The 27720-nt window shown below is 43.9% G+C and overlaps 2 protein-coding genes across 5 annotated transcripts in view; one reads left to right on the top strand and one right to left on the bottom strand.

The window, feature by feature from the left end:
* Nucleotides 1-21018, bottom strand: part of Cbl (E3 ubiquitin-protein ligase CBL) — a 40291-nt gene extending 19273 nt beyond the window's left edge. For both annotated transcript variants that reach the window (XM_077626858.1, XM_077626859.1), the window contains exons 1-6: nt 20437-21018; nt 12735-12881; nt 10467-10598; nt 9074-9211; nt 7221-7440; nt 2155-2322 (exon numbers count right to left, since the gene is read on the bottom strand). In XM_077626858.1, coding sequence (XP_077482984.1) covers nt 2155-2322; nt 7221-7440; nt 9074-9211; nt 10467-10598; nt 12735-12881; nt 20437-20984 — 1353 coding nt within the window. In that variant the 5' untranslated portion in view covers nt 20985-21018. The remainder of the gene's footprint in view (nt 1-2154; nt 2323-7220; nt 7441-9073; nt 9212-10466; nt 10599-12734; nt 12882-20436) is intronic.
* A 191-nt stretch (nt 21019-21209) lies between these two features.
* TBC1D23 (TBC1 domain family member 23) overlaps nt 21210-27720 on the top strand; it is a 31303-nt gene continuing 24792 nt past the window's right edge. For 2 of the 3 annotated variants that reach the window (XM_077626856.1, XM_077626855.1), the window contains exons 1-2: nt 21210-21260; nt 26393-26501. In XM_077626856.1, coding sequence (XP_077482982.1) covers nt 21226-21260; nt 26393-26501 — 144 coding nt within the window. In that variant the 5' untranslated portion in view covers nt 21210-21225. The remainder of the gene's footprint in view (nt 21261-26392; nt 26502-27720) is intronic. The other variant, XM_077626857.1, reaches the window with a different exon arrangement.

The raw sequence follows: 27720 nt of genomic DNA, 5'->3' as shown, positions 1-27720 counted from the left end.
GATAAAATATTCACTCAACAGTAGCAGTTGTTGAATTAATGCAGCTGTAAATGTTTCTGCTTCCTTCAAAAAAGAAAGAAAGAAGGGGAAAAAAAATAGAGACATGCGACTTCAACAGTCCTCCTCCTTCACACGGTCGCTCTGCACACGCGTGCCTCCTCATCCAGCCCCACTGGTTGAAAACAAACCACCAGTCTCCACTGCACATGCACAGTTCATGTTAGCAACAGGTGCCAGCAACAGATGGCAGCAGCTGTCAAGTACACACTTGCCACTTCGCATGCGCAGTTTGAGTCTTGCGGAACCAAATCGCTCCTGCGTCGACCAGTGTGCATTTGTTTCCAACCAGTTTCCACACATTCCCCAGATGGCGCCACATCTCGTGTAAAAAGAACATTGAAAGAGCAAGTACAAGCTAGAGCAGCTACTTTTTTCTGCTCACAAAAAAAGTATTTTACGAAACGCAGCAAGCAAAGCGTAACTCAAATGACAAAAATAGAAAGTCTTTAAAAACAGTTACATCTACATTTCGTGTGCTACACAAGTTCCCGAATGCTTTTATAACTACTACTACTGTTGTCACAAAGAAAGCAAAATACATAGTTCGTGCAAAATGCTGCCTCAGTCAACACTGAAGCAGACATGGTATAGTTCCCGATACATTCCCAAACCACGTCAAGTGTGCTGCCAGAAACTAGGAGAAGGGGAATGGCCAGGGGATGTGAATGACTCAAAGTCCAGCAGGCTCCAACTCAGGTATACAGAATAAAAAGCATTCTTTGTGATTCTGTCTTCAGAATGCGTGTTTGACAATGCATTAAAAATAGGCACGCGAACGGTCATGTGTGCAACATGCGTATACACCGCCAGGCAGGCAAGCAGGCTGACCAATAGCACATGTAAAGCTTGCTGCTGGCAGTTTAAGAAACAAATTGCACTCGGTGGATAGGTCAGCTAAAATGGTCAACATGGAACCAAATCAAGAAAAATAAATACACAAGCAGAAGTCTCTGGCACAATGCAAACCGCAAAAACGTTTTTGGTATGCAAGGCGAAAAACAAAATATCAGGACAACAAGGCATTATGGAAAAGTGGCGAAGGCGGCAGCAGGCAGATGAATGTTGGGGAAAGTCTTCATTACCCTCCTTTCATGGTATTCCTACAGGCAAAAACCTGTTGTGGCTAAAGTTAAATAATTTAACCCTGTTTATTAAGGAGGACATCAGGCATCACTAGCGCAAAGAAAAAATTCTCTGTCTTCTCATTGTCCACACATTTTGTTTTGATAAATCCTGCATATATTACATCTAGATGCCTTTCCTTGAGTGGCACATTAATTTAAACATATTAAACAATGTTTACCTTCCAAACCAAGTGGTACAATGACTGCAGCACTGCCACATTGGTCACTTCCATTTCTGCAACATGCAGAAAAAAAAAAAAGCTGGCAAAGCAAAAGAAGGCAGGCTTGTGACACACGCTTTGTGACTACTGCACATCTGCTCTAATGTCAAGGGCATCCTGGCCGACAGTTCTTTGGCATCCGGACCATCGCTTCAAGGTGAAACGTAGGTCATTGGTCATTGTCAACACAACAGTCACGTGCACGCACGCACACACACACACACACAAACACACACGCTGGCGCAGGCAGAAGGGGGCCATTGGAATAGGGTGCAGTACATTCACGGTTCGGGAAAAAAAAAATGTAGGAATGGGGAAGAATGGTGCACCTGGCCAGCAGCATGAAATAGCAGACATTAGGCAATAACGGGTAGTTCTCTCATTGAACCGCACGGCATAGGAGGAACAGGGTGGAGAAGCCGGTCAGTAGTAAGATGGTAGGAAGTTCCTCCATGCTTGTGGGGACCTCTCTTTCTTAGAGGGTGCAGCAAGCCAGGGATGGTTCTGGTGGTGACTGATCAGACACGGTAGTGATCCAGAGGGGACGTGAGCGACGCGTAAATACGGCGTGTGGGCAGTAGTGGTGTGCACTTCCTTTGCACCTCAAAGGACACAGCAGACGTTGACCGAGCGAGGTGGCCATCCGGTGGCACAGGACAGTTGTGAACAAACAGCACGGGGGGTGGGGAAGGGACATATGTTGGGGGGGGGGGGCATGGTCACGAGGCGATAGTGAGCAGTTCTTTTACCTCAAAAGGCTCGTCATCGTCGATGTCGACCAAACTGTTTGGGTGGTTGTAGTTCTGCAGGTCGGTTTTGCGCACTGTCCGGCCCGTCGGGTCAAAGGGGTCCACCACCACCTGCTCGGTGCCCTTGATTTCGGCCCGGCAGAATGGGCAGCCTTGGCCTTCCGAGTCCTGGATGAAAGAGACAGACTTTGAACACATGACCTGCACCACAAAATCATTCTTTTTTAGCGTGCTAGCACTTATAGTGGCCGTTCGCCCGCATTTAGCCATTGTGTGTTCCTTTGTTTGTCTGTCTGTGTGAAGACTGTCTTGTGGCAGGCTGCACAACTGCCCACCTGCAATTAATTGCGGATGCCTCAAGAAATGTGTTCAGGAAGCTCTGGAAGTGAGGCGCATGAGCCCCTCTCATTCTCCTGGCTTTAATGAGGGCCTTATTTTGAAAGGCTTTGCTTCTGTGCTTGCATGTGTATCCCTGCAAGACGGCAGTTAGTATGGCATCTCTGCAAGCACAATTGAAAGAATGGCAAAACAAAAGTTTTGGAAAGGTGAGTTGTGGACACTGCATGAGGTATCTAATTCACTTCAACAAGGGACTGTACGATCGACAAAAGATCCTAGAGCATGTGGGATCACAACTTAGCAGGAGGAAAAAACAAGAAGCTAGTGATTTTGGGAAACAGGTAGACATTCAGGACTTTTTTCGAAAGGAGCAAAGCCTCTGTGGTTGCCAGCGCTCATTCAATGACGGTTTCCCGGCAACAGTGGTGAGCGCTAACATTCCCATTCACAAGCTGAATCATCTAGCAGTTAAAAACTTCACTTTTAAGTGGAATGGACAGAACTGCCCTTACAGGACTACTGTGATGAAGTCGCACCTCAAAACAATTTACAGGGAAAATACTAAGTGTGTTCGAGTGAATGTAGCTGACTCGGCTGTTCACTTCCAAATGGATGAAACAACTGGTCCATGCCACCATTTCGTTGTTAATGTACTTGTGCCAGCCCTGAAAGGGTAGTTTTGTCAGCCTGCAATCCTGAGTGTTAGCTTTGTAAGGAAAACTAACAGTGGGATGATTCAGCGTTAATTTATGAATGCTTGCCAGAGATTGCGGCCCGACAAGGTCCATTATGAAGGACTGATAGTCACAACAACTGATCATGCTTCAAGAATGAAAGCGGTGTTCCAGAGTCCAAGTCCATATTTCCTAAAGTAAAACACATCATTTGCATTGCACGCACTCTGCACAACGTCACAGAAAAGATTCACGACATACATTGACGGTAAATATGCTTGTGCTCGGAATGGAGAGACTGCACTGTAAATCTGCGAAGCGACATTCACTTTTTGCATCGACTAGCAACCTTCCCTTGCCTCCTCAACCACTGGTGACCCAATGAGGCACATTCCTAAGAGCAACAAAGTATTATGCGGAAAGCTATGTAAACGCAGAAGACTTCGTAAAAAAATTAAAGGCGACATCTGCTACTGCAAAGTCGCAGCAAGAAGCTTCGACCAGTGATGCACTTCCCAGTGAGCTGTACAGCATTGAGAGGTGCTGATTTACTCCAAGCACCATTGCAAAACTGGAAACTGCAAAACTCGAGCTAGAGGCCCAGTTATAAGTTCTGGATTCCGTGGACACAGGTGGACACCACACGAAAAAAAAAAAAAAAGATTTGCAAGTCACCAGACAAAGACTCAGAATTAGAGGTGGTGCGTTCACCAAGAAACCAAAATAGAGATTAACACTTAGCCGTAAAACGAAGGTCTGTCAACAGACTCTCTAGAAGTGAAGTGACTTTTCGACTTCAAGAACATCTTCACGAAGAAATGACATAGTTTAACCAAGGAGACCTTACAAATGTTTCTGGCTGTTTCATTAAATTCATGAAACTAAAAGATGTGTTTCGGTGCTGAAAACATCACCGAGACGCCATGTTTTCAAGCTAAATGCAAATAAAAACACTTTAAAAGCACTTGCATCCTGAAAAGTGTCCTCTTTCATAGTGTTTTCTGCCCCCGATTATGTCCAGATTTCGACAAAATTTTTGACCCAGTAATCCCAGCTCTAGCAATGAGGTTTGACAAGGAAACTGGCAAGCATGAGGGAATGTTGCCAGCTTCTTGGAGTGGAGGGACCTTACTCCAGCCAAATCAATGGCTTGATACATAAGTCACTAGCACCACCACTTCCAGAGCGTGTGCTCTGTAGAATGCATTCTGACTTCGCATGGCTGTATTAACGCAGCCTTAGCTGTTTTCTCAATCTGCTAGAAATCACAAAAAACATCTACACTGTACTACAGGCTCCATCATCCACTAAGAATAGCCCTAAACGTGCCAGTCATTGAAGACGCCTTTCTGCGGCTAAATAAGCTCCAAATCTGCTACAGCTAGCAGAAAAACTTGCCACACTGCAACATCTGCCAGAAAGCAACACTGCTAGCAAGATAACCACTAAAAGATGATACACAGTATAGGAAGTTTTATGTGTGTGTACACGATTACATACAAACCGAACTCTCAGCTTTTTCTGAGCACAGTGTGCTGGGCCTAGGAGTAATTTTATTGTTTCATGTGAATTTGGGATCACTTATGTCAAAAATAAGATGATTTTTGACATCATATTGCGAATGCAGTAAATAATATTTCACGAAACATTGAGCCGGGCAGCACATCATCCTCCATTCGTAAGCAATTTTTCCACCAGTAATAATACCAATTTTTTTTTGCCTACTTCAAGCATAATGTGGATCTTCGAAAGAGAAATTAATTCCACTATCCTTCGGGTGTTTACTTGACAAGTTTTAGCATTTTGATGCTGCTATTTCCATCAATAGATCTCTCAGCCTACGTCAATGACGTGTTGGAGGAGAGGCGATGGGCGTGGCTTTGCTTAGCTGACAAAACATTCCGCTGCTGGGGGCGCGGCACAGTGGATTAGGTCTGGTGAGGTGACGTTTTCCAATATTTTTTTTCGGTGCCAATGAGTTGTGACATGGTGGGATGCATTAACCCCCAGCGTGAGCCAGGCTCGTCATAAGCCAAATGCCATTTCTGCCTCATGAGAAGTCCAGCTTGCTGTGTTTTCTGGCAGTCTGTCAGTTTCAAGGTACATAGGGCTCATCCAAAGCACTTTTTTGGTTTGCCGACAGATGGCAGCATGGGTACTAAATGACCATCACTTCCAAAAAAAAATTAAGTGTCTGTTGGGGGGTTGACCAATCTAAGAAGAACAGTGTAATGTAGTTCTTCCACTTTCTGAAGACCAAAAAAGCAACAAAAAAATGAGGGGGGGGGCTTCGGAGTCGTGTAAAGGGACAGATGTCAAATGCTGGCGGATTCCACGGCATACATTTGATTGTAAGCAGCTTGCTTTTTCTGGGTATACCCGTGTGCACAAGTATTTCCGAGTGAACAAGCAAGCATTTAGTTTCATCGTCTCCCCGAACGAACCTTCAGGAATCATGCTTGACTGAGTGTTCAAAGATCTGGGGATCTCTGCAACACGTTTAGTTTGTTCCAGTGCAGCATATCCAGTCCAAGGAGCTAGGTTTTGTCACGAGACAGCTCGCAAGGGACTGCTAGCAGCATGGTTGCTCGCAGAAAACCACATCCTAAACACAGAATCATAAAAAACAGCACTCCAGCGCTCTTGTGGCTGAGTAGAAAAGCGGTTTTGCTTATGTAATTTAAGTGCACTCTTGTATAGACTACATGATTATTAGATGGTATGGTAGAACACGTGCCTTACCCTGCTATTCTGGACACAATGCACAATGCTATACCGATGCTTATCGCACGAGTTGTCCAACGCCGCACTTACTCGGGTTGATATGTTCCAGCAATGCTGACACGAGATTGTCAGGCAGAGTGCAGGCTAAATGTCACAAACAAGAAATGTCTCTCTTCCGAAAAAAATAATTGCTTTCTTGTACTTCAAATGCAAGTCGCCCAGCCGAGCACGGCACATGTGTCATGTACAGCTGTCTTCGCTCACAAGCGCCCACACTTAAACACTCGCCCCTCCGACGGCTAACGTAACGAGCTCTACATGATGCAACAAGCGCGGATTTAGGGCGAAAGCCCAGCACCGCAGGCCGCCGCTAGGCGCGGAAGCGGGTGTTTTAAAAATTGTATTGTAAATTATCGGCTCGCTTCCGAGGTCTTGTACACGGAATGAACGCTCGTTGGCCTGTATTCTACATAATGTGAGCATTTTATAGACAACCTGAAACACCCTTTTCAGGGACCTTTTAATAGCGATTAGCAGTTGCTTTTAATTGTGAGGTGCCATTAGAGGGCAATATACGGTGCAGAGGTCTGAACTAGTCACTTTGGCAGCACGTTGTTCCATTGCGAGGATTTCAGTGCCTGGCTTGCTACTGGTACATGAAAATGCTTCCAAAGAGTGCATTTGCCATGCACTTGATATATTTGCCAGGTGCGACCATTTATGGGTCTGGATGCTAATGAGTGCTGTGTACTTGGACCTTACCATAGTATTGCCAGAGCACAAATTCAGGCAGAAAATGCACATCGTTGGACAGCTCTGCGACACTCTACGCAGCAAGGAGACAGGACTAGAAAGGCTGCTTTTTGCCAACCAAGCCAGTTTTCTTTCGGCACGCCCCTTTGCCCACCTGTCCCACTGATGTCACATTGTTTGCAAACAGGGAGAGATACTTTTTACCAAATTTTTGCACATCCCTGTGAAAAATCAATTGCTGGTATTGTGGGTTCAAAAACCCCCCCACATAATCGTTCTTGAGATCTGAATATAGTATTCAGGCAGAAAATTTTTGTTTTCAAAGAAAAAAAATGACATCTGAAAGGGTCAAGCACACTATGACAGAGGGCCCTAGAATAATTTTGACTACTTGGGCATATTTAGCGAGCACCGAAACCTCAATACACAGTCATTTTCGAATTTCATCTCCACTGAAACGCAGCTGCCACCATGGCCGCGGCTGCACACTCTGGCTCGGCAGCCAAACACCACAGCCACTCACCTACCGCAGTGAAATGCAAATGGAAACACGATTTGGGAAAGAAGGAGGCTGACCTGCCAGGAGGTTAGGCACGGTGTGCACAGGAGATGCCCACATGGCTCAATGCGAATATCCTTGTCATTCTCGGCACAGATTTTGCACAGCTGGAAGGTGGAGCCCATTTCGCAGTAGAGCTCATACTGCTCCTGTGTCACTTTGATGTGGTCTTCTGGCGTCGCTTGCACAGCCCAACTCAGGTCTGGATTCACGTTGCGCCCATCAGGGTAGAGGTAGCTGCAACAGACGTCATCAGTGTGCAACAGTGCTGCCAGCAACAAGTTCAAAGTTGTTTGGTCAAGAGAGGCACGTCTCTCACAATAGGAAGCCTTGGACAGTATCGGGCATGAAATTGCCACTGCTTTAGAGCAACAATCCTAAAGAAGTGCACAAAAAATTAAAAAGAGCAAAACAGCATAAGAGATCTGCCCATCCTTGAAGGCTGTCAGTTATGTTAAGAAAGTTTTCTGAATGATGTCAACGAACCAGCACCCTATAGTGTACGTGCTTTGCGCGTCTGATGGTTCAGACAAAAAGAATCACAGCTGCAGGAGGTGACATAGAAGTAGAGCAATGAGCAATGTTGCTTTGTTAGAATACAATAATTTAACTTTATGTTTGAGCATGCACTATGTGTATTAGATGTATTTTATATGCTTGTTAGCGCTTTTAGTTTTCTTTTCCATTCAGTCTCAACGTTTGCTGTCTATACAAGATGTATGGCATATGCTTGCAAGTTTTGTGTGAAATTGCATCCTGTCTGCCGTTACTGCAGGAGCCCCTGTCAGGCTACGCCTTTAGCTCCTGCTTTACTGCGCGTTTGTCACCTCTACAACAAACCAATGAATAAACTTCAAAATTGTGGCTAAGTTTTTTGCAAACATTTCCTGCCTGCAGCTACTTCCTACACAAGAAAAACAAAACAAAAACGACTAACTAAATGACTCAACCACCATAAATCCGCATGTGACATTGCGTGTGACAGGGGCACTAGTGAAGTTGCGGTATGCCTGGAATGTTAAAGGATGCTGCTTCATGAATATTCTCCAGCAAGAATTCTTTTAATGCGCTTTGTAGAAGCTGAGTTATCATTAGTCAAAATTTGAATTTCGCAGTCTTCGCGCCTTTCCCCTCCTCTTGTCACTTTTGCATGCTGCAAGGTGAGCGCTCCTCTGCTGGCCCCAATGCCAGGGGGCGAAGCTTCGTGACCCCACCGGAGCTACGCAGCTCACTGGCCACGGGCATGGTAGCTGCCTGACGTCTGAAAGAATCTAACTAATAGCCACCTCTGCACTGGTATACGCAGGAGCGAGTGACGGAGGAGGGTGCGAGCATGAAAAAGTTGTTGAAAGGGCTCGCTAACTTTAATTCGTGATAGTGGGTTCTCTGCTGCTTGTAGAAGTGCATTACTTGGTTCAGGAACTCATGGCAACACAATGAAGTGATTGAACGAGTTGATGTGCTCTCCTTGGAAGTCGTTTCAGAGCCCCTTTAAGAGCAAATCTATATTTGAATTTTTTTTCACAGGTCATCCTTTGTCCCCATTTCATGGTGTGCTATACCAGGTAGCAAAAAAGCTTTTGGAAAGCTGCACCTGGTTGAGAGCCAGGAGAGGCTGTCTCCATGCTATTCAAAATCATGTTCGAGCTGAAAGTTTAAAATTTTAGGCTTCACCCAGCATCGTAACTACACAAGCCGATTTTCACATGGTTGAAAACAGAAAACTGAACACAATAGATTACTTATAGAGCTAGCTAGAACGAAAGTATGGTCGCTCACGACTCATAAAGTGGGGGCACATACATTGTGCAATTGATGACACAGTGCTTAAAAAGAAAAAAAAAAGACTACGAAGAAAAGAATAACTCACAATCCTTCTCGATAGCCATCCAGAAGTGCTTGACACAGGGACTTGTTTTGTGGAATGGTCTGTAGGATGTTTCCTTCTGCTGTCACATAGCCGATGGCCCACTGACCCAGCCTCGTGCAGCTTAGCCGAAACACATAGCTGTGCATGAAAGCAGGGCAACAGCACCATGTCACTGATCACATAGATGAAATAAACAAAAAGATGCATCCAAGTGTTCAAGAATTCAACAGAGCAGATTTCACACCAAAAGCTGAGCACACTGACTTGTCAAGGCACGGCCACACCAGAAGCAGGAAAGTGACAAGCCAAACACATCAGCATTGTAAGTTGTAAGTCTGCACCTGTCTGTGTATTAGTCATGGTGGATCACTGGGCCAATGTACTTGAGAAGAAGCTTGCTGCTTTCTAGGGTTTTCTAGACTTATTTCACCGCAGACGTTTTCTCACTTAGAGGGGGCTGCAACTTCACACTTGTTTTCAAAGCACTGCCTGACAAGAAAAACAACATCTGCATCACTCCGGTGAGCTTGCAAGTCTGAGTGAAATCTGCAGAAAGTCCTACACAAATGCTTAGATGCTGTTCCACAAAGGATGTCACGTACACAAAGTTGGGAGCAGCATCTTTGCAAAAACACACAGAGCTTACACCATATGATCGAAAAGCAAAAAAATATGCACTCTCTCACGTGGTCTGAGGGCATATACAAGAATGAAATGCTTTGCAGTACCAGTGTAGCATATTCTTGAGACAAACTCGTCGCAAGCTAAGGTCTCGTCTTGGCCTCCCACAGCCATCTATCCATCCACAGTGTCACTCAAACGGGTCTTTAGCAGAGCCATGTCACCATCCCACGGTGTGGCGTGGAACCCATTGAAAACAGAGAGGGTGGTGGAAGGTATTGCCTGCAGGCACGCTGATTACGTAACAGGCGCTACAGTCTCGCACCACCCACGTTTGCGAAAACTGTGCGTGCGTCGCTCTGGCTGCAGGACAGTGCATAGGCTCCTTCATGCCATGCACTGGCTTTGCTTGCCACGGGACTAGGAAAACAATGTTGTTGACACATGTGCTGCTCTGGCAGCAGCGCAGCATGTAGGCACCAGGAGGCGGACTGAATGTTTCCCCAAGTTCGTTTCGGTTCACCTTCGTGTTCTCCCTCTGTTCTGCCGCCAACATCACCCACGGTGCCCCAGTAATAGGACATAAAAAGTATTTCATGCTTAATATACTAAACAAGAGAGCACCAAATGATAACTGCCTTGTGCAGTCTATAATTAAGTTGTGCGACCTGCATTCTTTAGTTTTAACTGCAAATGTATGGTGATACGTGCTTGACAGATGAGCAGCCATCACCGCCATTTTCCTGACACAAGGAGAAGCAGTAATTCTTACCTTCCTGGCTTGTTGATGTATTTGTACAGACGTGCCTTCACTTCATCATATGTGAGGAAGGCAACATAGCCAGGATGGGTAACTGCCAGAATTTGCCAATTTCTAAGAAGTGTTGACCAGGGCTGAAATAACCTGAAATAGTAAAAAATGGGATGATGATAGGATGCTGAAGAGTGAAAGCAGGAGAAATGCACTTTTTATCTGAAAACCAAGGGATGAAAAAGCACTCTCTTCAATGCATCTTCTGACACAAAGAGAAATATGCGTGAAAAAAAGTGCACCCTTCGCATCACCGAGATAAATTGTTCTGAGTTGTTATTAGATGAAGCCACAGTGTTTTGAATTACTGTATCTACTTGAGTAAAGAGCACACTTTCTTAGCAAACTCTACTTTGGCGGTCAAAAAATAAAATTTTTCTGAATGTTTCACACCGCAGACCGAATGCACACCCCAAATTTTATGATTTTTTGAGAAAAAAAACAGTTCATTACACTATCTGTCCTATCGATAACCACACCTCACTAAACTTTCATTGGCTAGACAAAAGTTAGTGTGCCTTAACAGATATGCATGTGGAAAAATGCAAACGGATGTTATGCTGTACTAAAACTGCCTAATCACAGTCTGGAGTGCCAGCAGAGTAATTTAATTTTTTTTACACCCTCCACATAAATGTGTAATTTGGGGGGGGGGGGGGGGGGGGGCATAGTAGCTTTTGATTCCTCATTTTTGCCAGCATGCAATCGCTATCCCACTCATTAATCATAGTCCCAGCATAGGGGACACATACACAAGGGTAAATCCAAAGATAAAGCAATTCTCAGCAAAAAACTTCTGCAGTGTTTCTAAAGTAACCATAGTGAAACCGGGTCAACTAGGACACTAACCTTTACACTGCACAAAGCAAATTGCAGTCCTCTAAATTCAGTCGTTAGTCCCTTTAACAAAATATGCAGCGCTACGAATATGTAACATAAAATTAGCTGCTGGCAGGTTCTAAAAATAAAAATTCACGGACCTACAAAAATAATCACACTTTAAATGACTTCTTAGTCTGAGCCAAAAAAATTCACCCTGCGGAAAGCAATAAAGTCTAAAATATTTAAATGTTGGGCGCATTACCAGCTAAAAAGCTAAAAACTGAGCACAGTGGTACTAAATTGGGTTTGCAGATGTTCTGCAAATGATTTGCAGTAGTAGTAGAAGAAAAGCAGTACATCAGTAACTAACACAGAGCTTATAGCATCAAGAGCTATTAATGTGTATCATTTATGATAAAAATTAAATGGTCTATTTCTTGACCCATCAAGAACAAGCAGGCGATACAACAGCATTTCTTCTTCGTATGGTTTTACCACATCTGGATCATTCAATGAACATATAAGTTATATATAAAAAAAGGTTTTTATTTATATAAAGGCCACTACAAGCATGTGCCTGCCTCCGAAGTTCTTAGAAAAAGGAAAATACTCGTACATTAAACACACTCACGAAAGAAGTGCTACACTGCCGACAAATAAGCAGGAACAGTGGAGAGTTCTTCGTATCTCTGCAGTACGTGCTCACCATAAAATGACGGAAGGAGAAAGCTCCTGCTCAGAACACACACAACCCGAGCTCAGTTGAGACGCACTATCATTAGACAACATCCTGCCCAGGCAAAACGCCCACTTCCTGGCACACTTCCTTCACCAGCACGCGTCTGTGTGACTTGCCCTTCAAGGCACCTCAAAATCAGAGTTGCAGAATTTTTGGACCCAGTCGTAAAGGTCTAGAGATGAAACAAACTCATCATAGCCATTTTTGTTGAAATGTAAACGTGATGTCAAAGGATTTTTTTGTTTGTTCCAAAAAGCCCCCCCCCTTTTTGCTAAGCTCCTAAGAAATGAGCTACAACACCATGTCTAAAAAAACTCAATCCACATATATGCTGCCAACGGCTTCTGATCCTGTTGCAAAACATAATTTACACAGCGATAAATGCTAACTGCATATTTAGCTTGGCCGAGTTCAGTGTCTCAAAGCAAGCATGTCCATTACCGTAAATAAAAACAGGAAATTCGGAACTAATAACATGCCCACTAATGGTCAACTTCTATGGCCAGTTATGCTAATGAAACAGGACAGCCACCTCTTATCAAGTTTTCTATATAGCCAATGCATCAACACATTCTTTCACAACAGTGGCTACGGGTGCCATAGTGTGAAACTGCCACTAATGGTTAAACTTCTCAATCAAAATAAATACACAGATTGCATACACCCACCTTGTGAACACATCAAACTCGAAATTTGAAATATAGTCATTGCACGTAAGGTCGATGGTGGACTTGAGTGCCATGGCCTCAAGCCCTGAACTGATGGGATGGACTTCGTGAAGCGTTTGTCGAAAAACTCGCCACGCTACGACAGTCCTGCACAGAGAGAGAGTGCGCTCACCCTTTGCACGTCACACAATGCACTTAATTACAAGAATATCTTCAAACATAAAAACAATTACACAACACCAAGTTCCTAAGAAGACAGATACAGTAACCGGTACACACACAAACCCCAATAATTTTCAGAGTATCAATGTCCAAAATCAAGAAACTGTTCACCAGATTTAAAAAAGCAACACTAAGCAGCCAAATCAAGCTACAAAGGCTTCTTCTCTTGTCTTTCCATCCTGATACTTTCACGCAGGTTTTTAAAAATGATTTGTACCAACTAGCCTGCCAGAAAACTTTGCTATAAAAAGGTGTAAGCTAAATAAATTAAAAGGCAGCTTTGTGTGTGTGCGCGCGTGTGTGTGTGTAACGCACATTTACAACTATTTGCACGTGTTTGTATCCTGCAAGAAGTCAGGAGAGAGAAAAGAAAACAAATTCTGGGGTGATTTTTAACAAGAGGCTACATAATGCATGCAGTACAACCATGTGTTTACTAATACACTCGTTTATTTATTCGTTATACAAGCACAAATGTAGAAAAAGAGAGAGCGAGAAAAAAAAAACTAGTACAGTGTGCATTTAACAAGCCAGACTAAGCGTGAACGAGTCTCATTACAATGACCTCCACCCACACATAATAGCAGTAAGAGTTTTTTTTTTATTCTTAATGTCCACAGATTAGCATGAGCTCCACTCACAAATGTGTTCTATGCATTTCATGTGCCTGCATGTTACAGAACAAGAAGGAACTGCTCCATCTTTTCCTGTAGAAGACAATCATTAGTAACTGGAACTGCTGTAAAAAAAAATATAGTGATATTAAACTGAAAAAAAAATGATGGAAACTCAATTTTCTACTTTGGCAAAAAAAAAAAGGTACGGAGCTGTTTACACATTCCAAGAGACAGAAAAAAAGAAAAAGAGAAGAAAGTGAAATGAAAGCACAAGAAGGGTCACAGGAAAAAAAAGAAACCTCCCTTTGTTTCCACACTTGCAATGTGGCACAAGCAAACAGAAGGGGAGGAGGAAGGATGTGATGTCATACGCCCCTGCAGTGGAGAGCAAAAAAGCTGGTGTGTTAAAAACGGAAAGCTAGGTCGCAGCAGCCGTGGCCGTCAGCCCAGGGTCTTTCCCCTCCCTTCTCGCCGTTACCCGTCCGTCGCGCTTCGCCAAACTTTTTCATTCACGTAGTCCTGTCCCCTCCCCAACCCTGCGCTGGCTCAGAGCCAGACAGACGACTCACTCTTCTGTCCCGACTCAGGTGCACACCGTACGTCAGGGGGGTACTTAGCTCTTATTCCCCTCTGCCCACGGTCGAGAGCCGAGACCAGTGTGCATGAGTGGGTGTGTGAGACACATTCGCGTCTGTCTTGTCAATGGCGGATGGAAAAAGGGGGAAAAAAACAGAAGCGTGGAGCTAAGTCCACCCCGCTTTTCGTGTGCAAAATCAATTTGTGGCTGCCCAGTGCACTGGCTCAACTTTAATTGCTCTCGCATGGAAACAGTTAAAGCACGCTGCTTGTGAGCTTGGTTTACGGCGACATTCATAGGACACAAAGTTCAATGCACCTCAAGATCGACAACAAAATTTTAGCATGCTTCAATATTGTACAAGACGCTTGAGCTACAAGTAAGCCCTACAGTACTCACCCTTCGGGAAGAATAAATATTCCTGAATATTGCGTATAAACAAAAGGAAACCACAACATGCACATTTTTACCACACGAGGCATTGTAGTTTGTCATCAATGTGCAAGTATTCAGATATTGAGCTCTGGACTAACAGAAAACAAGCACTTCTTATTCACTGGCCTGAATGTAATTTGACTGATGTGTTATCATAAGCATAAAGTTTTGCGATATACCATTACGCTTAAGTTCTCTGTGCAGGCACCATTTTTGCAGCAGGGCAGTGAAGAGGTAACCACGAGTTCTTGAAATTGTGGACTAGCACAGATGGTAACAGCCATTAAAATTGATATGAACTTGTATACCATGTTTGTTTACTGTTCTCTAATATGAACACCCAAAAAATTCTAAATTTGAATACAGAACATGCTAACACGCCGCCAGTACGGACTCAACTACAGGTCGATCATGAGCATCAAAAACTCGCAAACTACAATTCACACTGAATGAAAGAAGAGTGTGTGGAAGCAGCGCAACTGGTCATGCTCAGTGATAGTGCACTGGTTTGGTGGCAAGTCATTTAAGAACTGCAAAAGCTATGATTACAGACTTCTTATAAAAACACTAATTCCACAATACTGCATCATGCAATTGTTAATTTTCCTGCAAAATTAATGAGGACAAGCAACAGAAGATTGGTTTATGGTTTATGGGGGTTTAATGTCCCAAAGCAACTCGGGCTATGAGGGACGCCGTAGTGGAGGGCTCCGGAAATTTCGACCACCTGGGGTTCTTTAACGTGCACTGACATCGCACGGTACACGGGCCTCTAGAATTTCGCCTCCATCGAAATTCAGCCACTGCGGCCGGGACCGAACCCACGTCTTCCGGGTCAGCAGCCGAGCGCCATAACCACTGAGACACCGCGGCAGCTTCTCACAAGCAAGCAAGCAACAGAAGAGTAGTAAACGTAATCATAAAAATAAGTTCACTAGTCGTGTACACTATGCTTGCGTAACGGTTTTGTCAAGAACCCCTTAAGAGGAGCTCATTTATTTAACAAATAATTTGTTCTTACCAGTCTGCAGCGAAAGGTGTGTGGGGCTAACAAAATCCCCAATTTGAAAAAAAAAAAAAGTGGACTTTTAGTTTTTCAGATTATCCATACTGCCCAAAATATAACTCTTGCCTGCAAATATATTTCAGCCTTGTGCATGTATGTTTTCACGTTAAAGGCTATGGCAATGTGGCCTGCAGGCACTTGTAAAGTGATTGGGTTGGGTACAACTGCCAAATAAGAACCTACACAGTTCACTTACATTGACAACTGTCAGTTATTCAGATATCTTTCTCATTGCCAACATTAATTAAAGTAACAAAATTAATTTCTTAATAAAATTAACAGTTAATTTCACAAGCCATCATTTCTCCTAGAAACTGGAGTCTATAGACTCCACATTCGGCTCAATGCATTTACATACAGATGGCAATTTTTGCTACGAGAAATGCCCTTTCAATGAGGCCGCTTGTATCCCCATTCTCTTGCTGCAGCATGTGATTGCATCTATGACATGATTATAATAAGCCTGATGAATGCGCTTTGCTGAATTCTTTAACTAGTATTTACGAAGACAGAAGCCACCTGCTTCGTCCGCCAGGCAAAGAGTTGTGTTAATTGTTGTTTATCAAATGGCTGGCACACTGTAACACGAAGGGTGAGAAAAGGAGCCTGACGACACAAAGCTGCGTCCTGTGAAGTCGGTTTGTCATCCTTTACATCTTCCGCATCCTGGTTTGCAACGGTTTGGCATGGTCATAAAGGGCAGAATTATGTGTCACTCTAGGAGGGTGTGTTTGGGGGGAAATCCCATCATAATTGTGTATTTCCAGGACCTTTTTGTGATGATAAATTTGAAGTGGAAGGGCGCAACTACCCCCTACACCTCCCATTCCCCATAAATCTGCCCCTGCTTAGCTAACAAAATGGGTGGCTGATAAAATCAGTGTACTTGAGCAAACATGGTGAAATTCAATGCTATGTCACACACAGAAAAAATTGAGCTCCACCTTAAGGATATGACGCAATAGCGTAAAGCGCTAACCACATGAGGCGACAATTCGCAGCGACACACTGCGCAATGGGCTGAGGGCTGCCGAAGCACTGTCGCTCATCACGTCGCCCAGGTTCTGGGTTTGCAGAAAATTTCGCCCATCGCCCGGAAGTGCCGTGCGAGACTAGCCATTGACGGTAGGCCTTGCAAGTGCATAACTTCCAATCTGTTTTATGCGCGAAAGTAGTTTTTTTTTTTTTTTTCGGCAGGCTTTCAGCAGAGCAGCAGCAGACTAATCCCTCGCCACAGCAGCAATGCAAGAATTTATTGAAAGGCTCATTAATGAAGTTCAAGAGGAAAGGGTGCTGAACCTTTAGTGCTTTATCTTGTATGAAGCCTAACAGCGTTGTTCTACGCATTAATTAATGCAAAATGACTGAACGCTGAAGCCGTCGCAATCGAGCAACAGTGAAAACACGCCGCTTCGACGCCGAGTCTCGTCGCTTCGTGCGGTTTGCGCCAGCGCCAGTGATGAGCGACGGTGACGTCATCGTACGACGTATTGCGAAGGAATATCGCCTCATGTGGTTACCGCATAATAGCGTAATGGGTTAATTCCCATACATGCAGAAGGTGATTCTCTACTTTATATTCATAGATCCCTGGGAGTCCTCATACCTCTCCTGGCACAGTGGTACAGCAGTTAAGCGATGCGCCCCTTCCCTGGGAGCACTGCACTGTAGGTGCTCCCAGCGGTGGGCCTTGTGTGGCTGAGGCTGCTCTTCCCGAGTGACCGATCATTAACTGCCAACTGTCGTGGTGGGCAGTTTGCTCTTTATTTGGTGGGCAAGTTGTGATGATACCACAAGGTCACGTGACCTAGGTGGCCAACTTGACTCCTAGGTTGCTCTCTTGGCACCACCTGCCAGAGTCAGGCTCATGCTTTTTCACTCACATTGCAGACACCGGATTTTCTGGACAACGAGCCCTTTAATGCTATCGCCTAATATCTGCAAGTACTAAAGGGGGTGCTAGGTGCCTTCTCCGTTTCTCTGCTTTATAAACGGGAGCTCTTGAAGGGCTTTCATCACAGTCTACAGTGAAGAAGTCACATTGGCAGTACTGCACACGTCACATTAGTGTGTGCTCTACAGGAAAGACAGCAGGTCATGCTGGAGTCTTCGGCTACGACTTTCAACACTGAAAGGCAACGCCATTTACCCTGGGGAAAGCTCCCCGACACCTATTGCTGCAAAATGATGCCTTTGGTGTAAGATCGAAAGGCCTGGTAGTGTTCCGGCATTTTTAAAACCTTACAGCTATGAATGAAATTCTCTATCACGCCCCTTTGCAAGCCTGGGTCCCTATTCCGAGTCTGTGTCATAATAAAAAGCGTCATAATCTGCCGCAGCGGCAACACGAGAGTGGTCGAAACGCCGGAAGCGGATGTGGTGGTTCGCATGCAGAGAAAAGAGTCAAAGAAACCGGACTGGTGACGTCAAACACACAGTGGACCATGCACTGCAGCAACCGCAACAAAGTGACATCTGCCGCCGCTCACAGTCGCAACCGAACCGACATCCGCTTCCGGCGCTTACACCAATCAGGTGGGGCCACTGCGGCAGATTATGACGCTTTTTATTATGACACAAACTCTGAATACGGCCCCTGCCGCTTGAAGAAAGATCCACACTCGCTGCTGTTCAGCAGGTTAAAGCATGAGAAAAAAAATGGAGGGGACGCTTAAGCTCCGCCTTAAGGATATGACGCAATAGCATCAATGGGTTAATGCACATACATAGGGAATTGGACGTTCTCGACTTTGCATGCACAAATCACTTGGAATCCTCATACCGCTCCTGGCACAGTGGTGCAGCGGATAAGCGATGCTCCACTGCCCTGTGATGCCAGGCACTGACACCGGTGGGGCTTGTGCAACCCAGATAGCTCTTCCCGAGCAACCTCTTGCAACCATTCATTAATTTAACTGCCACCTCCCACGGTAGTCAAGTTTGCTCCCGATCTGGTGGCCAAGTTGAGGCCACGTGGCCTAGGTGGCCCACCTAGGTTGCTCCTCCAGGGAATTCTCGCTCCGAACGCCGATGGCGGATTTTCTGTAGAACAGGAGCCTTAACGCTATCGCATTAAAACTTTCCTTTGTATTTACCAATGAATGCTTCGCATTGCACTCTTATCACTGCTAGTTCTAGGCACCAGTGGCCACAGATTTGAAGACTCACCCTAAATATTATCGACTGCGTCAGAGGGGCAGCTCTTCACTTTATTTAGTTTTGTATGTTACACCAACCCCACTGACGTGCAGTGGCACGTAGCGTTACGCTGCTACCCATCCTCCAGGATCTTACCATAGCAGCCACCTTCCAGGTGCCACTCCGGCAACAGGTTATGCCAACAGTGCCGACAACTACTACTACGGCATGAAACGCAGGAACGCGTGCCTAAGAGCTGCACTCTAAAAAAATAATTGTATTAAAGAGAAAGGCACACTACCTTAAGGTGACAAGTCGGCATAGAAATGAAGTTGCTGTCCGTGGGTGAAATGGTACTGTTACAAGAAAAATTTGAGGCGAAAAAAAAAACCAACTAAATATGCAATTTGTCATTGATTATGCTATAGTTCAGCCACCATGTCCATCAGATGCATTCTAACCGCAGCATCTGGCATTAGTGTGATAAGGTGCCTGCAGTGTCTCCGAGGAACACATTCATCACGAAAGCTCAATGGAAATGGCAATAAAAAAGTTATGGCCCGATATATATCCACCTATCTTGTATTGTAAACACTACCTGGGCTAACACAACAGTGAAACTGCGCTAGCAAGCTGTGTAGCAACTTTTTAATTTATGTAACGTTAGTTTAAGCAAGTCGTAAGGAATCAAGAATTAGGACATGAATATCACACGCTACGCATCCAAACCAACCTTCTCTACCTTTACGAAGGGTGGACAGGATGATAGGGACATAAAAAAAAAGAAAACTCACTATCAGTAATGATTCCTGACCAGTAAATAAATGCTCCCAATACAGACATACTGAAGATGCAAGTGGCACAAGGAAAAGTGCCACTGTTTCCATGGCAGCATGATAACTTGAACATCAAACAATTTGCGAGTAAAATAAACAGTTCTCTTCGCAGCGACTATTCGCAGATGTGCATTATTTCCAGTGGTTTATGCTTTGACACCAATGTTCAGTGAATGCAGCATTAAATTCAAAGCGCAGCTATCAGTCTCGTCTAATCACACATGGCAAGCAGTATGTGCCAAAGAGGATAAACCAATTTACACCAGCTACCACCGAACCGAATGTCGACAGAAATAACTTTTCTTCCACTGATTTAAATCACCCACAGCAGAAACACACGCCCACGGCAAAAAGGCAGGCCAACTTGTATCTCCAACGGACTGCAGCTTCAGGTGGGCAAATCTACAAGGGGGTGTAAAAATGTTGGGGAGGGAAATAAAAGGGGTGGAGCACAAGCAAGCACTGTGCATGCACTCGAGAACCCCTCAACACTGCCAGGCTCAATGGAGCGATCGTTTCCGCCCGACGCAACGGGGGAGGAGGACCCAATCAGTGGATAAACCGCGTGGACGACTCGGGGCAGAGCAGCGACGTATGCTCCGGCACAGCGAAACCAAATTAAAGAGAGAAAAGAGGAAGCAGCGTCCGCCTGCTTGTTTCCGCGGCAGCGGGAATTTGACATCACCGTGGAAACGAGAGGCGCCGTTCCCACGCTAAAAGCTTCCCGGCTTCTCGCGAAGAGAGCATGCAAACGAGAGCCGAGTGTGATGGATGCGGAAAAAGCACGAGCGGCGTAACCACAAACACTCACCGGTCCCCGAACGCGTTCTTCCAAAACTCCGACGCGTCACTTTTGGTTATCCGAAAAGTGTCGCCACAAAAGATGCCGTTGGGGTAGATGGCCTTCAGTTCGGACAGCATGTGGCTAAACACTAGGCTCAGTTTAGTCAGGTTCCTACGAAAGTGCGACGTCTCGTCGAACATCTTCTCTTTTCCCTCCTTGAAGAGCTTGATGGCCTGTTTGCACTTCCTGTTGAGGTTCTCGATGAACACACGAAAGTACTCGTTGTCGTTCAGCAAGTGCATTTTGTCCTCGTGTTTGCTGTAGATTACCCGCAGATGCTGGTACGTATCCGGCAGGATGTCCAAAATGAACGGGGGGCTATTTTTTAGGTTCATCCGCGAATGCTGGCACAGTTTGACCACTTTGTCCATCAGCTTCCACGTCTTCTCTATAGTCCGCCGGTCAATCACAAACTTGGGAGGGGCCATAGCTTCTGAAAATGCGCCGTGTATTCGACTAAACAGCGATGTAATGTTCATTGCTTGTAAATTCTTAGACCTACTATTCACCGCCATCTTACATCGCCTGGCTATTCACCCTGAACTAGAAAACTACCCACAATGCACAGCCCGAGCAAAATAATTCATGCACAAAAAGAAACAATATTATTTTTGACTTTTTTTAGGAAATTTAAATAAGAAACAATAAGAATGTTTGTTCTTTGTTTTCACATGAATATTACAAGGTAGCTATTTTTCTTCATTTCAAGTAAGGTTCGTTACTTTCCGTTTCGCCATGTTCCCACCCTCTTCCAACATGGCCACTTCAGTGGACGTCGACGATACAAGCTGGTAAGCCGGGTTCTGTCCTAATCATCTATTCCTAGTGACTGGTTTACATTAGAAAACAGATAATCAAGAGGGCTTGGGTAGGAGCCGAATATTGTTAACGGAGCTCTGGTTCTTTCTGCCTGAAGTTGATGTGAAGATCGGGCGTCGACAGATAGTTCCGAAAGCTGGTGGTGCCTTTAAATTGCATGCCAGCAGTTCTGTTTTCGTGTGCATGTTAAAACTTCAGTGGCGCTCTGTATTTTTGTATATCGTTTATTCACTCGGCGCAATGCCACCTTCTAATTCGCAACCTACTGTGATATATGGAAGTGTTAGTTTTGCTTGTATTTGTCATTTTATGTTGCCACTCGTTGACACATCTTGCAGCTGACACTTGGCAGGGTACTGTATTTGCGCATGTTTATTCACATCAAGGCTGTTGTCTCAGTATGCGTTAACTCTGTAAAGATTTATAGATGAGTTGCGTTGCTTCTGAAACCCTCTGAGGAAACGAATCCTCGAATCCTCAATGTTTGCAGCAGCTTCCTTACGTTTCAACATTCCGATTTCCGTGCGAGAACTGTTCGCAACTCACCGCTTCTTGTTTCTACTTCGCTCGTCGATGTGTTTACGATGTGTTTAACTCTTGCCATGCGTGGCATTAAGCTCGTTTTCTCAAAATTTTCGGAGTGCCCTGCTTTTCATGAGGGTTTACACATGAGGACGTACTTGAAATTTGTTTCCTTTTTACCGGCTTATTTAACTGGCTCGCAGTGAAGGTAATGATGCTATCGCCGGTGCACTAGCTCTTTAGTGCACGTTTATCAGAATTAAGTTGTCTTCCGTTAATTATAACTCCGCCCGAACAAGGCAATTAAACTGGTGCTAAAGGGCGTTGCACATTGCAATCTTCATCATGTCACACGTTACTCCGATTTACGCCTAGATAGTACGTTTTATTTATATGGGCCAAGCGCGTGCCGTCCAACACTGTAGGTTTTTTTTTTTTTTGCCGCAAATGTCTGTTTATTTATTTATTCAGATTCTTCACAAACTCCTTATGCTAGTGTTGTTTAAATGGTGCAGTATGAAAAATCTAAGTTTAGCAGCATATAAAAAAAATTATGATCATGTTACTTGTCCTGTGTATGCAACTCATTGACTTCATGCAGAATGTTGGCTTCTGGGCTTTCATTATTGTCACCATAAGAGCTTGCATCCTATTTCCTGCAGTGGTTGTCACATATTAATTTTTACCTTGTTCAGGATTCGTCTCAAAAGGGATTAAGTGCATTCTCACTATGATATATTGTATGACATGCACATAATCCTTATTGTCACTTTGCGAGTGGATGTTCGCATCGCCTGAGAACAGAAATTTTGTTTTGAGTCTTTCTTCACTTGCCAACCCTCACAACAAATCAAGAGAAGCGCAGAAACTGCAATAATTCTAAATCGGTCAGCTGTTGGTTCTACATATCTTTGTCATATATGTCAGGTGTTTCAGGAAAGCTGATTTCTAATTTTTAAGAAATTTGGACTATAGACAAAATTTGGCAATTTCGACTAGTTACATACACTGGAGGGGTTGCTTTGCCTGCATGGTTCTCGAAAAGTGCATGTATTTTGGCTTGATGTAGCCAAATTTTGTCGAGTCACAGCAGCGAAAGAAATCGTGTTTTCGAAATTCTAAAAGCTGATATGGCTATTACTAACTGCTGGGTACAAATCTAATTGCAATCAGGTGTCTATTGGTAATAGTTGAAAAGTTAACTGTTAGAATTTATTTAATCACTTTACTGGTTAACATGATTGGCTTGTGTTTTGATGTCAGCCAACACTGGCATTACTATGCCAAACAAAGCTTCTCTTTACCTCAAAAACCCTAGTTTTAAAAATTAGTGATCAGCTTCACTGAAATACCTGTGTGTGCGTGCGTGTGTGCATGCGTGTGTATGTGTGTATGATTGAGAGAGGGGAGGGGGAGGGAGGGAAACCAACAGTCACTGAAACCAAGCAGCATAGGAGAATTATATATATGCTTATTTTTTTAACACTCCACATTATAAACAACCGAGAGCAAAACTTTTGACCTACATTCACTGCATGTAATCACTTCTTGTTTGCGCCATTGTAATCTATTTTGTCCCTTGCGTTCTTGGGGCTGCATATGCTTATTTTACTTTTTGTAATGTTAATTGTACTGCACATTTTCTAATGCATCATCAAGCAATTACCACCGATACAGATATCACCACCCTTATACATATATGACACTTCATGCCAGCCCTTTCGCATTTTTTTTTCCGATGAAGGCTGGTCCCGCGGCCAAAACGTCAATGAAACAGTTTTTTCTCATATCTGAGCCATTGTTGTGTGTGTGTGTGTGTGTGCGTGCGCATGCGTGCACACCTTTTAACTGGAAAAAGCCTGGCCATGAGGTCAGTAACTGCACCTGTCATCAAGCCTCTTCCATTTCATTTGATTTATTTTGCCCTCAGGGCTTTCGCATTACATGACGTCACGTCTGTCAAAAAGTTATCAGCCGATATTTTTTTTTTCTCTATTTTGTGCATGACCGCAGCTAAACCACAGCAAATGGCATTGCTTGTTTCATGTCAAAAAGCTCTAGTTACACTTAACAGCCTGTAGTATATCATTGTTGGTGACATTAAGATGAGTGCACTTTCCGTCATGTGGTATGATCAAGTGAATTGCTGGAATTTTCAGATTTTGCTCTGGATTTAACAACAGTGCTTGACTAGTTAGATCACGTTTAAGGGATTGGTTGTTGGGCAGCAGTGAGAATTTCTAGAGTGATTCTAGAAGCCTTCACTTTTATTCTTGAGCATGAAATGAACCTTCTGAATGCTATTGCAGTTGTCATCACCTAATTACTGGTATTGCATTTGCTTTACTAGCATTGCACTTGCTTGACTAGGAAAGTATTTTCAAAAGCTGTTGTAAAGGTACATGAATGCGCTTTCAAGCTGAGAAAATGAGCTGCTTGGGAATGAAGGTTTCCTGTTGCAGTTCTTTTATTATCATTTTTACTGCTTGCATCTTTTTGTGACATTTACTGTGGGGTGCTGCCCACATGGTCTTATGTTCACATGCCTTTATGATATTGCAGTGCATGTGAGCCATAGTCAGCATTTTGTCCTTTTTGCCGTTTTATAATACTCGCAGAGGCACTCTAGCATCACATAATATACAACTGCACATGCACTAATCCTAGAGTGGACGAGTTTCAACACATTTCAGCATTGCACAAAAGGGCTTGCTTATGTTCAAGGTGCTGCTACTGTTGCAGTCGTTTAGCAGTGCATAATTTTTGCCCGAATGCAGTACCTATTACTTGTTCTTCAGCATAATGAACCTCCTGCTTGTCTTTTGTTACCCTCTATATTTCACAAACCTCAAAGCAGGTGGCGCCAGAGTAATGTTAAATGAAAAATGTGGGTTGTCGGTTTGAACACATAGTGCAGCAAGGCCAAGCGGTGCCCCTCACAATGGCATTTAATGCATTGGATGTAACTTCTTTACTTTGCCAGTATACTCCATAACTTCTTCATTGGCTGATGGGTAAATCAGTAGCGCCACTGTAAAATGAGTGGACTATTTCTGTGTTTGCTTTCTTCACAAAACTGTCAGCCTTTGCATGAAAGGTGAGGCTTTTGTAGGCCTCATATGCAAGGCACTCTAGTTGGTGAGTGATCCAAGTAGGACACATAGTGCAACTGTGAAAGCAAACAAGGACACAGGCAAGAAGAAACAGATAGGAGAAGGCATGGAATTCAGGTGGGGGGACTCAAATGCACCCTTATCAGGACATGTGGTATGACTTAGAGGAGTAACTGTTTGCAGCTTAGATATCTTGTGCCTATTTACTTGCTATGATCATCGCTTCCAGCACCCAGCTATCTTGCCTTAGGGGTTTTACGTGTTTGTGAGAGACCTCCGTGTTTCTGTATTGAGGTTGACTTGTTAGAACCTTTACTTGACAACCAATTATCTTTTTACTTGCCATAAGAGATGCAGGAATCAGCACCGTAGTTAAATTTTAGATTTCATGCCAAGTAACTCTATACTGTGGTATAATGGTGCTGCTTACTTGTTAAAGTCCTTGGGAATGGCTGCCAGAAAGTAAGCGAGCAGGAGCACAAGGCGGGGCATTGTGTTTGAATAATTTAGGTCTTGTTCGCATTGAATATTTGAGTCTTCGCATCATTGAAATTTAAGACCAGCTACAGGTCATTTTGGGAGGTAAGCTTAGCGACGGGCATCAGGCAGGTTTTGACCTCTTTGTGTGTGTTTTTTTTTCTTGAGCTTAAATTTCAGAGTAGGGCACATGTGTCTGCCTAGCTTTTGAATAGTTCAGATTGGCTGGCCAGACTGAAAAAGCACAGCAGACAGAAGAGTTTCAGGAAGTTTGAAAACTCTGCTAAACAACAGCAGGCTGTTACGTGTGTCAGTCTAGTTCTTTTCCCCATTCAAATACTTTGCATTTTTCTTTTTGCCAGCTATTATTTGGCACTTTTCTTTGTCAGTTCATCTTATATGTTGAATTGACAAACGTTTGATGCATCTGATATTCATTATAAATTGTGTCAGTGCTCAGTTTCTTGAGATGTCTTAGCTAATTATTATCATCTCTAATGTGTAGAAGTTGTTGCTAAAATATTTTGAGTCAGTGATATTTTATGGTGTTATCTAGAGACAGCCTGAGGTACTAGCTGCAGAAAGATGTGTGCGAGATGTGCACATGAAAATGAAAAGGCAGAAGTTGCAAGAACTGTCAAGGTGTCCCTTTTCATTATTACATGCTTAAAAAAAAAGAAAAATATTTTGCATATATTTTAAAAACACCAGCCAGCCCCCCCCCCCCCCCCCCCCCCCCCCCCACTTCCCTTTTAAACTCATTAGTAGTATTTGTGGGTTTTGTCCAAAGTCTGTTCACCCCTGTATTACTTATTTTAAAGAGCTTCTCATTCCTTTTTCCTCCACTAGACCTCCCCTTCTCTTTGTGCTCTGACTTTCTTTAGACGGGAGAGGGTGCAGAGAGCGGTGTCACGATGGCTCATTATTTTGTTCTGTGTTCTTGTTTTTTCTTTTTCCTCCTCCCCTTCCTGCTTTTTACGGCCACTTGAAAGGATGCAGGAGTTGGAGACGGCTCTCCTTTCAGAATGCGACCTGGATACTCTACGCCAGGTTTCCAAGATGAAACCTGTTCCCGAATGCTTTCGGGCCTACGTCTGGAAGGTGAGTGGCGTGCAGCACCGGTGGGGAGTAATTCCTGAGCATGCACAGTTGTGAGAACGGTACACCTGTCACTCACCTTGTTGGATCATTGGCACTGCAGTGACACTGCAGTGACACTGCAGTGCTTTGCAGTGTTGGGACTTTGTACTTGCCTGCGTTTGGTTACCGAGTAATTTAGTCTCCTAATGAAAGCTGAACATTGAACTCGAGCAGTAGCCATTTTGGGCATGTAGTACCGTGTTGGTAAGCGCTGCGGCGGTATGGTTCTGAGACAGACAGGAAAGCGAGGGGTATGGAATTTTGGTCAGCTGCCATTTGAATTGTACGAAGGGACCACTCTTTTATTTTGGGGCTTTCTGTTTTCACAAGCGAATTTAAGCCATTGTTTACAGTGCTCGTAAATGTGGACTCTCGGATGGGTTTTGTTTATCATTCACAATGCACGCTAGTCTGTTACCTTTTTACTAACGTGAAAGCTTGAACTGTTGTGCGAGTGCAGGGCCTCTTTTACTGAATGGCTTCAGTGGCCCTTAATATCAGATGAGAAAGTGACATGATACCGGGGAATGCTTTAAATTGATCTCGTCTGCTGCTGTTCTTGAATGAAAGTAATGAATGTAATTTAGATCTTTAGCCAGCTTAGCTTATTTGGGTTCATGTAATTGACCTGTGTAGCTACTTACCAGGAGGAGCTGAGTTTTGTCCACATGAGGCAAAAAAAGTCTTTTTTTTACAAAAGACAGGCTCAGTGTGTTCCATGTGCCTAATTTCAGTTTTCATTCATCCATGTCGTCCCAGTTAAGGTAGCAAGCTGGCCTGAAATATTTTTTTGAGTGCTGATTACAAAAAAAAAAAAATAGCCATCTTCTCTTTTGGGTGCCAGTTCTTGGGGCAGCAATTCGTTCAAAGAAAATAAAAAGAAGAAAGAACATAGTATTAGATATTTATTCAGGCAAACAGAATTCAACTTTGAGTCTCAAAGCAATAGTAAGGGAAAAAATTTGAGTTGCTAAACAAAGAAGAAAATGGCTCACTAGATAGTGTCAGTGGAAGTCAGTGCAAATAACCTTCTGTCTTTGCCTCTACACTTTGGATTCATTGGAGGCCGAGGTGTGGAGGGCGATGTGGGAGTATTATATTGTGCATTATTTAGAGCCTTTCTTAGATTTTGGGAGTAATCAGCAGAAGTAGTGCAGAGAAATCGGCAGTGTTTTTTTTT

The sequence above is a fragment of the Amblyomma americanum genome, chromosome 6, assembly GCF_052857255.1.
Source record: "Amblyomma americanum isolate KBUSLIRL-KWMA chromosome 6, ASM5285725v1, whole genome shotgun sequence".
In the NCBI taxonomy this organism is placed as follows: Eukaryota; Metazoa; Arthropoda; class Arachnida; order Ixodida; family Ixodidae; genus Amblyomma; species Amblyomma americanum.
Note: the sequence above shows the minus strand (reverse complement) of the source record. Positions and strands in the feature narration are given on the sequence as shown.